The 15119-nt window shown below is 32.5% G+C and overlaps 1 protein-coding gene and 1 non-coding gene across 3 annotated transcripts; both read right to left on the reverse strand.

The window, feature by feature from the left end:
* Positions 1-2473: 2473 nt before the first annotated feature.
* Positions 2474-2546, reverse strand: TRNAR-CCG. The gene has a single exon. It is a non-coding gene; the product is annotated as a tRNA-Arg (tRNA).
* Positions 2547-3640: 1094 nt separating this feature from the next.
* Positions 3641-7093, reverse strand: LOC109192901 (glucan endo-1,3-beta-glucosidase 14-like). Of its 2 annotated transcripts, none has more exons than XM_019343612.1 (4): positions 6940-7093; positions 5272-6302; positions 5045-5187; positions 3641-3840 (listed from the first exon to the last, which is right to left on the reverse strand). In XM_019343612.1, exons 1-3 carry the CDS (start codon positions 6989-6991, stop codon positions 5128-5130), a joined length of 1143 nt encoding a protein of 380 aa, XP_019199157.1. In that variant the 5' UTR covers positions 6992-7093; the 3' UTR covers positions 3641-3840; positions 5045-5127. The 2 variants fall into 2 exon arrangements, with proteins under 2 accessions (XP_019199157.1, XP_019199156.1); XM_019343611.1 differs by lacking the exon at positions 3641-3840 and adding an exon at positions 3950-4522.
* Between the last annotated feature and the right edge of the window lie 8026 nt (positions 7094-15119).

Below are 15119 nucleotides of genomic sequence, written 5' to 3' on the forward strand. Positions count from 1 at the left end.
TGGTGATTGTACAATCGTTATATCGTGCACCAGGGCGCACAATGTATTGTGCGCCTTGCCCAAAATGATGTTGTTTTTATGTTAAGAGTTTATGTGTATTATGTTAAGAGTTTATTTGTATTCTGTTAAGAGTTTATGTTTATTTTGTTAAGAGTTTATGTGTATTATGTATTATGTTAGATTATGTGTATTATGTTATGAGTTTATGTGTATTCTACTATACAATTTTGTACATTCGAAATATGAGATTTTTTTTAGAAGTTAACGAAAAACGAAATTTCTAAAAAAAAAAAAAAAAACTGATATAAAACGACGTCGTTTTAACTAGGACGCAATGTATTGTGCACCCTGGTGCACGATATAATTTGCCGTGATTGTATGAGTTGGCCTCGATGGGCCTGATTTTTGAATTTTTGGAGGCTTGAAGGCTTGAAATGCAATAGTTATGCTGTGCAACCGAATGTACCATGCACATGGTGCATACGGTTCAAAACGACGTCGTTTTGATTAAAAACGCGCGTCCCACTTAAAAAAAAAAAATCAGGTTCGACTCTCAGCAATAGCATTATTGTGGATATATAGTTATGAAATTGTGGATATATAGTTATGAAATTGTGGTTATATAGTTATGAATTTATGGATATTTAGTTCATTCATTGTGGATATTTAGTTCAATCATATATTGTGGATATTTAGTTCATTCATTGTGGATTTTTACTTCATTCATTCATTCATTGTGGATTTTTACTTCATTCATTCACTGTGGATATATAGTTATGAAATTGTGGATATATAGTTATGAAATTGTGGTTATATAGTTATGAATTTTTGGATATATAAAAATGCTATTGCCGGGAATCGAACCTGATTTCTTCTTTAAGTGGGACGCGCGTTTTTTTTTTTTTTTTTTTTAACCAAAACGGCGCCGTTTTGCAACCGTATCCACCTTGCAAGGTGCATTCGGTTGCACAGCATAATTTGCGTTTGAAATGGGCACCTTTAAGATTAAGATGATATTTTTGGAGGATGTTTGTATTTGCCGTCATAAAACTCTTGTCTGACTTCTTATAGTTGTACTTTGAAAGCCATGAACTCTATTAATAATACAAAGATGGTGTGATATTTTAAGGAGTGTTGTACAATGAATCAATGATGGTGTGACAACTTGTTGATCAGAGTAAGATTCGAGTAATTGTAAATGTGAAGAATTAATAATAGGTTCAACTTGGCGTATAAGCTAGAGACAATAATGGAGAGGTTTTGTTATACTATGATTGGTGAATGTTGCGAATCTAAGCACTCATACTTCTACAATCAAATTCCATGCTCTTCTTTCAATTCTTGGAATCTCCAATTTCCTGCATATCTCAACACGACAACACATAAGCCACCATATCAACATAGTAACTATGAGTCAGTGGTGTAAGAATGCTGGTGAATTTGTCTTCAGAAACATTATCAATAAATCTGTATTGGATAATGAGGCTTCCAATGAAGGAAATGATGATGATATAGGAACAGAAAGAAGGTACAAATTGAGATTTTTTTGCCTCCTTGTTTTTCTATACCGGAATAAGGTTCAAATTGGCCACTAAACGAAAAAAAAAGGTGCAATTAGGCCACTGAATACTCCAAATGTATGTAATTTCACTGATTTTTAAAATTGCTTACGTTGCATCTGTGGCCGCCCCCCTTCCCCTTCATTTTGTTTTAAAAATTTATTATGAGTTAATACCCAAAATCGTCCTCGACTATAGTGGTTTTTCTCAATTTCATCCTAAACGACTTTGGTGACCTAATATCGTCCCAGACTTTTGTGTTTCGCTCAATTTAGTCTTCCATTTGTTATTCCGTCAAATTGGTGTTAAATTTAGGGACAATTCAGTAATGTCAATATTGATCTCTCTTTACTTTCAACTTGTGAAGTGCGAAATTCCTCTTTCTTGTACGAATTACACCCAGAATTACTCCCGGACCTGCAAATCAAATTTTATATTCGCAGTTTTAGGAGTAATTCTGGGACTAATTCGTAAAAAAAAAAAGGATTTCGCAGTTCACATGTCTATGAGTAAAGAGATGCCAATATTAAAATTACTTAATTGTCTATTTATTTAACACCAAATGGATAGAATAACAAATGAGGGACTAAATTGAGCAAAAACACAAAAGTATAGGACGAAATTGAGCGAAACATAAAAGTCTGGGACGATATTAGGTCACCAAAGTCGTTTAGGACGAAATTGAGAAAAACCACTATAGTCGAGGACGATTTTAGGTATTAACTCAATTTATTATTAATGCCAGGTTTCCTTCCCCATCGTTATGTTTTAAAAATTTATTATTAATGTCAGGTTTCCTTCCCCATCGTTTTGTTTTAAAAATTTATTATTAATGCCAGATTTCCTGCTAAAATTGATGGTAACTTACGATCACTTTTTTTTTTTTTTTTAATTTCTTGGTATGTATATTCCCCCGTTCACAATGGGACTCAAACCCACAATCTCCCGCTCCGGAGGCGAGCACCTTATCCATTAGGCCACGCGAACTTGATATTTAATTAATTAATTTTTACATTTACCTGCAAACTCTTCAATCGTTTTTAACATGCTATTCAACTCACATAAAATGAAAAGAAATAGAAACCAAAGAATACCTTAATTGTAGTATTTATAGCGTGAGAAGCGGCAAGCCAATTATCAGTTTTCTTTCCGAACCATATAATGGCGGCCGCCAACGCTCAGATTTACACTTCGATCTACGTTTTATAAAATCTGGCTCTGATGATATCCATGTTTTTTTGAACTATCCGGGTGCTTTAATAACAAAAAATTCACTAGTGATTTTGCTATCTTTATTGGCAAAAACTTAATCTCTTGGCCTTGTCCTAAGCAAAAAATAGTGGCTAAATCTTCAATATAAGCTAAATACAAAGCTATATATAGTAAATGTCTCAACAGAAGTAACGAGGTTATGTATATCATAATACATTGTAAACACAATTGATCCATGCGCAAAAGCTACTTTTCATGCATGAACTAAACATGTAGAAATAAACTACCACTTTGTTCATGAGAAAGTAGCACCAAATGAGCTACAAGTGGATTACATCTCAACAAATGACCAACATTCAGATATGCATCTTCACCAAACCACTCACTATTGCTAGATTCGATCTTCTAAAGGACAAACTCAATGTTTTCTCTAGAGAGCCTTTAAGTTTGAGGGCACGTATTTAGGACTCTGTACTTTATCAACTTTAAGATTTCTATCGTACTCTATCTCTAAATATTATTGTAGCTCTACTTTTACCTGTCCTACTGTAATTAGAATTATTTATTATATATCTATAAATACATACCATACTTTCATATACTTTGTAAACACGATTAATCAATATATGTATATCATAATACATGATATAACAGAATATATTATATATAATTATACCTAATATTATTCGTATCTATTTAAATAATTGAAATATGTTAATGGTTAAAAAAAAAAAAGACTAATTAAAAATATGACAAGAAGATTTCTCTGGTCATAGACTTTGGCCGGCAATTATTATTATTATTTTTTTAATTTTATTGTTGTCGTTGTTGTTGTTATTAAAAAGAGATAGAGATCGAAAAGATTGATTTTTTAAATTATTTATGATAACTAAATATAAAGAATAGAGAAATGAACAAAAATGAGAAATACAATGTATATATTCACATAAAAACAACCAAAAAAGAAGCCTATAATTTCTGCAATAAATAATCTATCTCTCTTATTATAGATCAATTGTGTATGTGAAATCATGCATCCTGAATCTCTATGTTTCCCATGCTTGTCTTCCTGTCCCCCAAAAAAAAAAAGATTAAAAAAAAAAAAGTCAGACAGATCAGAATCAACTTCCCCAGGCCAGCCCCTACTTCTATTGTATACCACCTAATATAAACAGATCTGAAAGCAACAATTTTTAAAGATTCCAATCATACTCAGAGCCAGCCGGCCTGCCAAACAAGGCAAGAACAACAGCCTGTGTTTACATGCAACATTAATTCTATATTCAAAACAACAATTCTCATTAACTCTTGAATCTCCAGATGAGCCTAATTACAAATATAATGTGAACATGAATAATAATACAAAAAATGGTGTGTTTTCATGGGCCACCCAAAACCAGTTGTAATCTGATTCCTCTGCCTCTCAATCTTATCCTCTTTATGCCCAACAAAACATTATGGGCTCCAACAATTTTATGTCATCAAGGCAGCTGGCTGGTTGGCTTGTTAGCTTAAGCAACACATTTATGACTAAACTAAAATGTTCTCATTCAACATAATCGCCTCCACTTTCAACGGCTGACGAAAAAAGGCAGGCAAAAGTAGGCAAAACTGGTGTTTTTTTTCTACAGTCCAACCGAGATTTCAAAGGTATGAACGAGGCAAAGGGTTTTGCAGTTTGATTGATAGGGATGGATGGCTTCTTGAATCTTGAATTGAAGCAAGTTGTAAAAGGAGAAATCATATACTAACTGCAGAAGAAAGCAAGTTGCGAATGAATAATGAAAAGTTGAAGATTAAAAAAGGTGGAAATATTTGATTAGGCTTTGAAGATGAGAAGAGAGAGTGAAAGTGACACCTCCACCTCAGAATGATGCAACACATTTTATATTTTCATAGGGAAAAAAGGGCAAAAGGACACAAGATGTAGTCATCTGATGAATTAATGCAAACACGAAAAACCAACAAATTTATCGAATTTGATTGAGGCATCTTGCAGATAGAAGCCAATATAGACTTTTGTCATTTGAAGGTGATTGAAAAGTTTACTGAAAAATGAGATTCATATGCCTGATTGGTAGTGAGTGCCTAGTGGAGGTCAGCAGAGATGGAGACCCATCACCACATCTTCAAAAAATAACAATTATTCAATGGAAGCAAGGAAGGAATCCAAGAAAATGGTGAAATTTATACACCAACCAATATTAATACTCAAATGCAAAGAGAAAAGGCAAAAAATGGACTAAGATAGATAGAAAAATTGAGATTCTCACCTTTAATCCATCAATTTCTAGCATAAAAAAGAATTAGGAGCTGCAATCAATAGTTCTTCTCTACAATTTGTTGTGTTTTCAGGCTACCAGACATGTATCAAGTATAGTATAAAAACGAGAAGAAAAGCGGGACTAGACAATACCTGCAGAACAACAAATAAAACACGAGCCTTAGCCAAATCAGCGAAAGAGGAACACAAAATGGATAGCAGAAGCCAAATACTTACACTACCACTTGAAGCAGAATAATCCATTTGTGGAATGTAACCTTGTAATCCAACGTTATAAACCGGGTTCCCATTAGGATAGTATAGCCCGTAGTTCCTCTCAGAAGTTGGACCCGGCTTTAAATTCTCGTTGAAAAGAGCAAAAACGAACACGTCAACTGGCACCGAGGGCTTTGCTGGAGTACCTTCGCCCTGTGCAATACGTTGCAGCAAATTACCATTATACTGTGCAGCATTCTCCACTGTCGCCCCCACCTCGTTCGAGTCCCCTTTCGAAGGCCAACCCGTCTCAGAAACCTTCACTTCTATATCCGTGTGCCCCATTGCCTTGATTGCAGAGTAGACAGCATCGATTTGTGCATAAAACATGTTGTCGTATTTCAAGTTGGTGATGGGATCAGTAGTCCCGGGATTAGGCTGGAAAAGAACATACTCCAAGGATACCTGCCCCGGGTTATCTTTGTAGGCGAAAAAGGGATAAGCATTTATGAGGAATGGTGTCTTGGTTTGAGCATGAAAGTTAAGAATAGCATGGATATACTCTCCAAGATCCTGCCTAAACAACCCCGAGGAAGGTGGGAACGAATTAGCCACGATCGAGTAAGCATGGGCTGTCGTGACAGTAATGTCACCGCTTAGCCCCAAATTCACAAGCGCCGAGTGAACAGACTGCATTGCAGGAAGAAGGTAAGACTTCAACTGGGAATCATTCCCAGTTAAGACCTCATTCCCCACAGTGATGCAACTGATCTTCGTTAGCCCATAGTACGGTTGAACGTGCTGTTGAACCCAAGCCTGAGCCTGCATTGGATCACTCATCTTCTCCAGGTACTCGTTCCCGAGACCAATCACAAACTCAACCTCGGAATTCGAAAATGCGCTTAGCACATTCGGGTCTGCATCGTATAGTTTCACTCTCCTAATGTTGAGAGATCTTAGGAGCATCGCAACTCGTGAATGTGAAGGCAGATTGTTGGCAATTTGGCCATAGTTTATCCCAACTCCAATGCTTTGGCTATCAGTGAATAAATCTAAGTGCATAATGGTAATGAGTCAGAAGCTTAGAAACAAAAATCACAAATAAGTCTTAACAGATCCAAGAATCAAGAAAGCAACTTCAATTCTACAAGGGAAATTACTTTTAAATCTTCAATACATTGAAATCAAGATTAACTCATAGATAAAGGTAATTATTTGGAATCCAAAATTAGACAGAATGAAGGGGGAAAAAACTGCAGAATCAACATCAAGAACTTCAATCTCATATTCAGTAGCTAAGCAGAACCACTTATACTCTATATATATATATATATATATATATATACACCAAGATTCATATTCCCCTGAATCAAGAATCAACCATCCACCACATCTGGTGAAAACTACATCTCAAGAAGAAACAATTACGAAAAACTGAATCTTCTTCCATTCCTAAATAAAAGAAAAGATTGAATCTTTATGCCCATTTCCAGAAACCCAATACCCAGAAAGGACACAGAACCGATGGAAATCAACCCAATTGAGGAAAAAAAAAAAGAAAAAAAAAAACACTTGCCCAGGAAAAAGAAAGAAGCTTAGGAAGCGTTTCAATTACAAAGCTAGCTGTGCTGCTGTGTATATGGAACGTAGAGAGACAGAAAAAAATGCAAGAAAGGAGAAGTAAATGACCTGTTAGAATGGAGAGCAGAAGTAGAGCCCCGGAGAGGGTGGCCATTGCCATTGACAGCTTAGCGAACTCTCAGCCACAGCGATTCTTTAATAATGGGTATATATATATATATATATATATATATAGGCACATCTTGTATCTGCAGTTGTGGTGCACTGAATTTAATGCATATACTTTACTGTGGTAAAACCTGGAAAAGTTGTTGAAGCTGTAGCTGTATAGTCACGGTTTTAGTTACACGTGATGCCATTCCTGTATTGGATCTTGTAATTCACTCATCTTACTCGGTTTTACCGACATGACGTTACTCTTTTCCCCATATTCCTAAATTCTTTCTATCCATCTCGAAATTCTCCAAACGCGTATTTTCCATCCCTGTTTTCTCCCTAATCCAATAGTCCTCACATTCAGGTGTTACACAACATTTAGAAAGATGTAAATTAGAATAACTCATGAGTTAGTAGACATGGTTAAATGTCAGTGTACACAAAAAAATCTGCTTACTTTGGACATAATCTTTACATCGTCGTTATTGATGTTCGAACTTTAATCTCTTCTTTCAAATATTGTATACTAAATCATTGACCTAAGTCCGTACAGATTTTTCTCACTTTTACTTCTTAATGTTGTAAGAGATAATAAATTATAAATTATCTCCTTCATGGGTCTCAAGAAAATGTCTAACATCAAAATTTAAAAAGAATGAGTAAAAGTAAGAAGTAAAACTTAAGAGTCGGTTAATAATTTTCATTTTAGAATCCAACACTTTCTACTTAAAGTTTATAACACTTTTTTTTTTGGGTGATTTGTGATTATCGAAGCTAGTTTAGTTTGCTCATAAAGGTAAAATTTTATCATTCTACACTTACTCAATGAGTATAATTCCTACATTGCAGCGGGTAGAGTTAGACATTGTGTTCTTATTCACAATTTATCACTTAAAAATAAATTGACCTGCATATGTGAACGAATGTCAGTCTACCTTACACAACTATGTCTAATGATCACAAATAACAAATAAATAAAATCCAAATGTTCTCTTGTAGATTTTTTTTTTTACTTGCCTTTATCGGGAAAAAAAATATGTTAAGTGATAATAGATATTTTTTTAAAAAAATAAAGTGATAATAGATTTTTTTTAGTACAGTGATAATAGATATTTAAATTATATAAAATTAAAATTTAGCTGAATCTTTGACCTTCCGACTTCCGTCTTGGGAAGGGACGTGTATCTTTTTTCTAGATTGGTCAAATTTCCTAACGGGTCTTTTAAAAAATAATAATAATAATAATAATTCAAATGATAAATTTTTTATTATTATCATGGTCTAGAAAAATGAAAAGGAACAAGGATGTTGTGTACATGTATATACCCTAAAATACAAATACGTAAACCAATAATAAACTCCGCCGCTAAAATTAGCAAAAGTAACAAATTATCTTTGTATATGTATTTTACGTGTTGAACATGACCCACTATAATCGGATTCAATTTCTTTTCTCTCTTTCCCATGAACTGCTTTCTTATTTAAAAAATTAGAATTAGTTAATATATTTTTTTTATATTAGGTAGGTGAAAAAAAATTGCGTTTTGTGACAATTATATGAGATGTATAATATTGAACCAGATTATAACACATCAGGTCATTTCACACTTTCACTTTCACCCATGGAGTGGATGGAATAACACATATTTCTTACGCGTCCAATGATTCTTTATATCTTAAAGTAAGTAAATTGATAATACCAAGTAAAGTGTTGTGGCTGGTAAAATAGTTATCCTCATTATAAGGTCGATAAACAAAACAAAAAATATCAAAAGAGTTACTTTCATATAGAGTCAGATAGCAATACAATTTTAAATTACTTAAAATATAATGACTATTAAATATCATAAACTGTTATGTTACGGGAGTTTTTTTAAAAATAGAATAAAATAAAGAAAAACATATTGTTTTGTGGTATCCAACCAACAATAGTCCCATATGAAAGTAAGATTCATTATTGTTCAACTTCACATTCATTTTTCCTGAACTGTAAACCTTGATACTAAAGCAATCATGAGTGGACATATCCTAGCTTCATTATTCATTCACACTTAGCTTCTCACTACAAAACATAACATCCATCTTCACATAATCATTCTATAAATTTCAGGTACTCATTGGTGAGGGCCTGCCTTATATTTTGTCACAATTAAACTTTTCACTTCGTACATTACATTATTGCAAAGAAAATTTGATAACCTCGGAGTGTGTTTGAGTGAAAGAGACTTATTCATTCTTAACCAAAAGTCAAGGGTTCGATCATTGACTTTAAGTATGGAATAGTTTTAAATCTTCAGGCCATACCAGCTATTTCAGTATTAAAATTGAGGTTGTTTCCCTGACCAAGAAAAAAAAAATCAGATCTTATTATTAAACTAGTTAGGCTGGTTTTTGTATCATTAAAAACCTTAATACTTGAAAAAAACTATATAATCAATCATTAAAACTTGATTAAGGCCTATAAGCATAATCTAATAAGCAAGCAAGAATGATTGCAACTTGCAAGAGTCAAAAATATCAATTAGATATAGGTATATGATTGCATGGGGGGCCTGTGGCAATATACATTGATGATGGAGTACCCTGCAGAATGCTATTTGAAATGTCAAAATTATCCTCAAATATTTCTAATATAATGTGAACATTTCATTTCTTGTATAAGGTTGCACCATATTATCCCATGAAGTGGGGATGAAATCATGACATAGATTTCTTAACTTCCACATTCAAGTATTCTTTAAATCTTAAATGTTCTGAAAGAGGTGGTTGAGTGGATGGAGTATGATGCTCGTATTAAAAAATTACGAGTTTAATTCTTATTAACACTCTCTCATTTGAGCTCGTCGCACATGATCTTCCTAGTTTAATTTATCTCTCCTATGTTGTGTGTGATTTGCGGGCTATCACACAGGAACGAAATTTACCTAGTGTACACTATCGGGTAGTGACGGTCAATAATAAAGAATCCTTATGATGAGTCGAACTTATAACCTTATGATTCTGAAGTCAATTGTCTGATCAACTTAGCTTTATAGAGTTAAAATCAAAATCATTTCTTGTTAAATGATTTGGTTGAAGAGAGATTAAAAATATGGTTTTAATAGTCAAAGATCATATTACTTAAATGGAAAGTTATAAAGTTAACATAGAAATGTTGTTGGACCAAAAAATTATTTTTGTTTATAAACAAGTAAAGTGGAATTTTTTTTGAATGCGACTGGCTCTATTACAATATAGTATCTGTTTCATATACTTTCTCAACCAAGAACCAATAACGCCTCCACTGAAGCTCGAACTTACAACCTTCCAAATGGAAGTCCAACCCGGGTACCATTAGACCAGAGTAGTGGAATTTCATTTGCCTTTTTCCTTTTTAAAAAAAAAAAAAAAATCATATAATTGGGAGGCAGCCTACCCAAGTACCCAGCATGGGCCGTGTAATGAGTATTGATAAATAATTAAATTGTTTTTATCAATGTCAAAATACTTGGTCCAATCTAAAACTCTAGTTTGGTATTCATAAATAGATAATTAAGAAATAGTTATAGTTATCATATTATATATAAGTTAAAATGTGTTACGTATTAAAAATTGAAAATAATACATAGTATACCTTGTTTAATTAATCTTCAAATAAAATATAGTATAAAATTATTCATGCAATTTTTAATTTTGAGCCTTTTTTACTTTTGGTTGCGGTTTAATTTATTGTACATTTCTCACATTTGTTCTTAAGTATTAATTTTTTTTTTTTTAACATTTAATTCATGAGTACCAAATTCCTGTCACATTACACCATTCTAATAACTTTTAGCTAGAATCACTCATATAATAGTCATGCAAGTTATTTGAAAGGATATTTTTGTAACATGAATTAGAATAGTATTTTTCCTAAAAAATAATATTTAAATCATATAATTTAATATAGTAGGATTAGTAGCCTTGAGATTGATGCCAATGAAGATCTTACAAAATTGGTTAAAAATTGATCAAAAGAATTAAATATTACAAGAATTTAACAGTTATGAATTAATGTGAAAAAAAATGAGTTTTAGTTATATAATAAATGATTTTTATATAATAAATGGCTGTAAAAAATGAGTTTTAGTTATATAATAAATGATTTTTAGACAAAAGAATGATTTTTATTTATATAATAAATGGCTGTAATAAAAAACAAAACAAAACCAAAAAAAAAGTCTTGGGTAGTAGGCTGCTGCTACGCGCAGCCGGAATCCCAAGGAGGAGCACGTGGTCATCACTGGCCACCATGCGATCCACCTCGAAACTCTCGCAGCCGACATCCACGTAAGGTCGGTGGACATATCGCAGATTTTTAAAAAATAATGGAGTAATAATAATACACGCAAGTACGCAACGCATTTATACATAAAAGAAATCAAAATAAAAGATGTAGTGCGTCAAGCCAACATATAATTAAATTTTATTAATTATATTTCGATTCCCAATTTAAGCATTAAATATATAAGTTACTCCATTCGTCTCATTTCATGTGTTTAATTCGGTTAACGAGATTTGATTGAATTTATTTTTAATCTAATTTTTTATAATATTAAATTTAGTATTATTATACAAAATTTATATATTTAAAAATTACAGTAAAAGTATTATTAAATACAAAAAATCAAATTTAAAAATAAGTAAAAAAGTACTAAAAAATTTAAATAAATAAGAGATAGTTAATTTGATCAATAAATCGTAAGTATGACAGATAAAATGAGACACAATGAGTAATTCACATCCTTTAATACAAAATTAAAAATTGGTACTTGTAAAGTGGTAAATTGTAATATGTTGTTTTCTTCAATTTCACTTAATCAATGAAAACTTGATATAAATTTAATTATCTTTGACGTCTCAATAAGTTTGGTTTGATTATTTTTGGAAGTAATTATGTACATAAATGAAGTTTGGTTGAGAATTTTTGTATGTTACTATCAATTGATACACCAATAGTTATGCTGTGGAACCGTGTTCACCATGCACATGGTGAACACGGGATATATCACCATAATTTCTAAACTGTAAATTCATAATTTCTATATTGTAGATTTATAACCACTACTGGAAATTATGAAATTTTCGACCATCTGAAAGTGATCTTAAATCAAGTTGAAAGTCTTCCGACCACTTTTGGTATCCGAAAAAACCTTTATTGCTATTTCCGACCACTTTTTGTTTTCAACTTGATTTAAGATCACTTTCAGGTGATCGGAAATTCCATAATTTCCAGCAGTGAACATATATACTGTAGATTCATAATTTCTAGAGTCATAATTTCTATACTGTAGATTTATAATTTATATACTATAGATTAATAATTTCTGTACTGCGAAGACGAAATAATGCGATTGCGAAGAGAGAAACGTCATTAACAAAAAATGAAAAACAATATTATGAATCTAGCCTTGTGTTCACTATGTGCATGGTGAACACGTTTCCACAGCATTTTGCGACAATACTACTGACTCTGTTACAATGTAGTATCTGTTCATAACTACTTTCTCAACTTACTGAAACACAAAGAGTCAATATCACCTCCATTGGAGTTTGAACCCACAACCTCCCATATGGGGGAGCAACTTAGTGCCACTAGACTATATAAACTAGAGATCAAATGCAAAGGAGGTCCCTAGGTAAAAAAAAAAAAAATGGGGTGAAATCTCATACATTGATCTAGCCAAAATCAACAACCCAGAATGAATAAAATTTAAAAAGAAATTGATGTGATATTATGATAATTTTGAGTAAGTTCAATGTTTAAAGTGCATAAGTTTAAAGTTTAAGGTGATTTTTGGAATAGTAGCCTCTATTGATGTATAACATTTTCTATGATGAAATTAATTAAGGTTGATTAAATTCTCATATGTTTTAGGAGTTATAAAATTAATTTCAATTTTAAACTAAAAATTTAATTTTCTTGTGGTCGAACGACATAGTTGTGGCCACTTAAATCAAATGAGAGGTCTCATGTTCGAACTCCAGATGTCGTTAATGCTAATAAATTTTAGTGGTCGTCATTGAACCCGGGAAAAAAAAAAAAAAAAAAAAAAAGAGCAAATAAGTCAAAAAAAAAAAAGAAAAAAAAAAGAGCAATAAGTCATTGAACCCGAAAAAAAGAACAATTAACATTTTTAACAGGTTAACTTCAGGTTTTTGCTGACTGGATTTCCAAATGTTTATTTTATTTACGTTTATTATTATTGTTGTTATTATTATTATTATTGTTATTATTATTATTATTATTATTATTATTATTATTATTATTATTATTATTATTATTATTATTATTATTATTATTATTATTATCCACTTGGATAGTATTATATTTTAAAGTAATTATAATCAAAATAGTTTTATCTTGTCGAGATTTGATTTATTTATTTATTATTATTTTTTCACTGGATCTTCTGTTTAAAAAATAATAATAAATAAATAAATTAGATATAAACAAGACAAAACTATTTTGATTATAATTATTTTAAAATATATTAGTATGTGGTGGATTATAATAAAAAATATAAATAAAATAAATATTTGGCAATCCAGTCAGTAAAAACCTGGAGTTAATATGTTAAAAATGTTGATTGCTCTTTTTTCGAAGTTCAACGACTTATTTGGAGGTTATTTGAGTTCGATGACTTAATTGATGTTTCCCAAATAGTTCAATGGCTTATTTGTACTTTATCTCTAAATTTTATTTCTCCTACAACTATCTATGTTTTGAATGCTGATTTTGAGAACTCCAAAAAATTTGATTTTTATTATGTCCTGAAAATCTCTTTTATTATTTGGAAAAATTCTATCAACACTTCGATATCAAATTTACGAAGTGCTCACTTTGATTAAGTTCGCTAAAAACATTATATTTGATTGCTCAAATATAATGTTAGTAATCCATGAAAAGGTAACAAACTGATTTTAAAGAGTGTGTGTAACACACTAACTTAAATTTTCTTTGTTGAAATTATTTTCTAAAGTTTAAATCCCATTATTTTATTTTACATTTTTACTTATCCTACAACTATAAGAATTTCATGTAATTTAAATGGCCCCAATGCAAAGATAGGTTTAGATTCCATGCATGTACATCGATGAGATGTTTGGATCACATGGAAGATGAATATTAACACTTGAAAATGCTTACCACCTGACGGTAATAATGTTACCGGAAATATAATATAAGAGTAACGAATAAGAGAGTAACAATAGTTGTATTGCCTTTGTCTCAGTATAGAAAGTACAGTGTGTCCCCTGCTCAGCTGAGGGAAGTTCTATTTATGCTAGGTCCTAACGGTAACAACATGAAGAGACATTACCGAAAATATAATATAAGAGTAACGAATAAGAGAGTAACAATAGTTGTATTGCCTTTGTCTCAGTATAGAAAGTACAGTGTGTCCCCTGCTCAGCTGAGGGAAGTTCTATTTATGCTAGGTCCTAACGGTAACAACATGAAGAGACATCTTTGGGGAGCTGAGCTAACGGCAAGAATATGAAGAGTCATGAATGAGGCGTTGAGGCTTTAACTCTCTCTCATCAGTGGTGGCATCAAAGGTGGCTTCAATGACAATAAATGTGACACCTGTTGGATTCTAACCGTTGGAGTTCTGCCCGTTGGGTTCCCATGTGATGCTGAGTTAGATGCTCATTTGTGATCCGGGTCGGGTGCCAGCCCTATTATCCTGTCACCAGTCCCCCCTACTCCTGAGTCAACGGATGTGTTTGAGTTGACTTGGGAGTAAGGCTGAATCTATCTTGATCCTGTGTAGAATCCTGCTTAATTTAGGATATGTGATTTTATTTGATCCTGTGTATGTGATTTTATATATATATATATATATATTTTTTAATCACATATAATTTTATTTTATTTCTTATGCTAGCCGAGATAGGCTTTGGCCTAGGTTGGCAGAGGTGCGTGCCTCTGGCTGAGGCGTCGCCTCGACCGATCGTGGCCGAGGCGTGCGCCTCGACCGATCTTGGCCGAGGCGTCGCCTCGACTGATCGTGGCCGAGGCGTCGCCTCGACTGATCGTGGCCGAGGCGTCGCCTCGACTGATCGTGGCCGAGGCGTGCGCTTCGACCGATCGTGGCCGAGGCGTCTCCTCG

This window comes from Ipomoea nil, unplaced genomic scaffold, assembly GCF_001879475.1.
Source record: "Ipomoea nil cultivar Tokyo-kokei standard unplaced genomic scaffold, Asagao_1.1 scaffold1834, whole genome shotgun sequence".
Taxonomy (NCBI): domain Eukaryota; kingdom Viridiplantae; phylum Streptophyta; class Magnoliopsida; order Solanales; family Convolvulaceae; genus Ipomoea; species Ipomoea nil.

What these genes read in the sequence shown, in the direction of transcription:
- LOC109192901 (XM_019343612.1), bottom strand. Translation starts at nt 6,991, where the DNA reads ATGGCAATGGCCACCCTCTCCGGGGCTCTACTTCTGCTCTCCATTCTA. An exon ending in TCTGCTCTCCATTCTAACAG is followed by an intron (nt 6,303 to 6,939) that starts GTCATTTACTTC and finishes TTATGCACTTAG; the next exon opens with ATTTATTCACTGATAGCCAA. An exon ending in ATTCTGCTTCAAGTGGTAGT is followed by an intron (nt 5,188 to 5,271) that starts GTAAGTATTTGG and finishes GTTGTTCTGCAG; the next exon opens with GTATTGTCTAGTCCCGCTTT.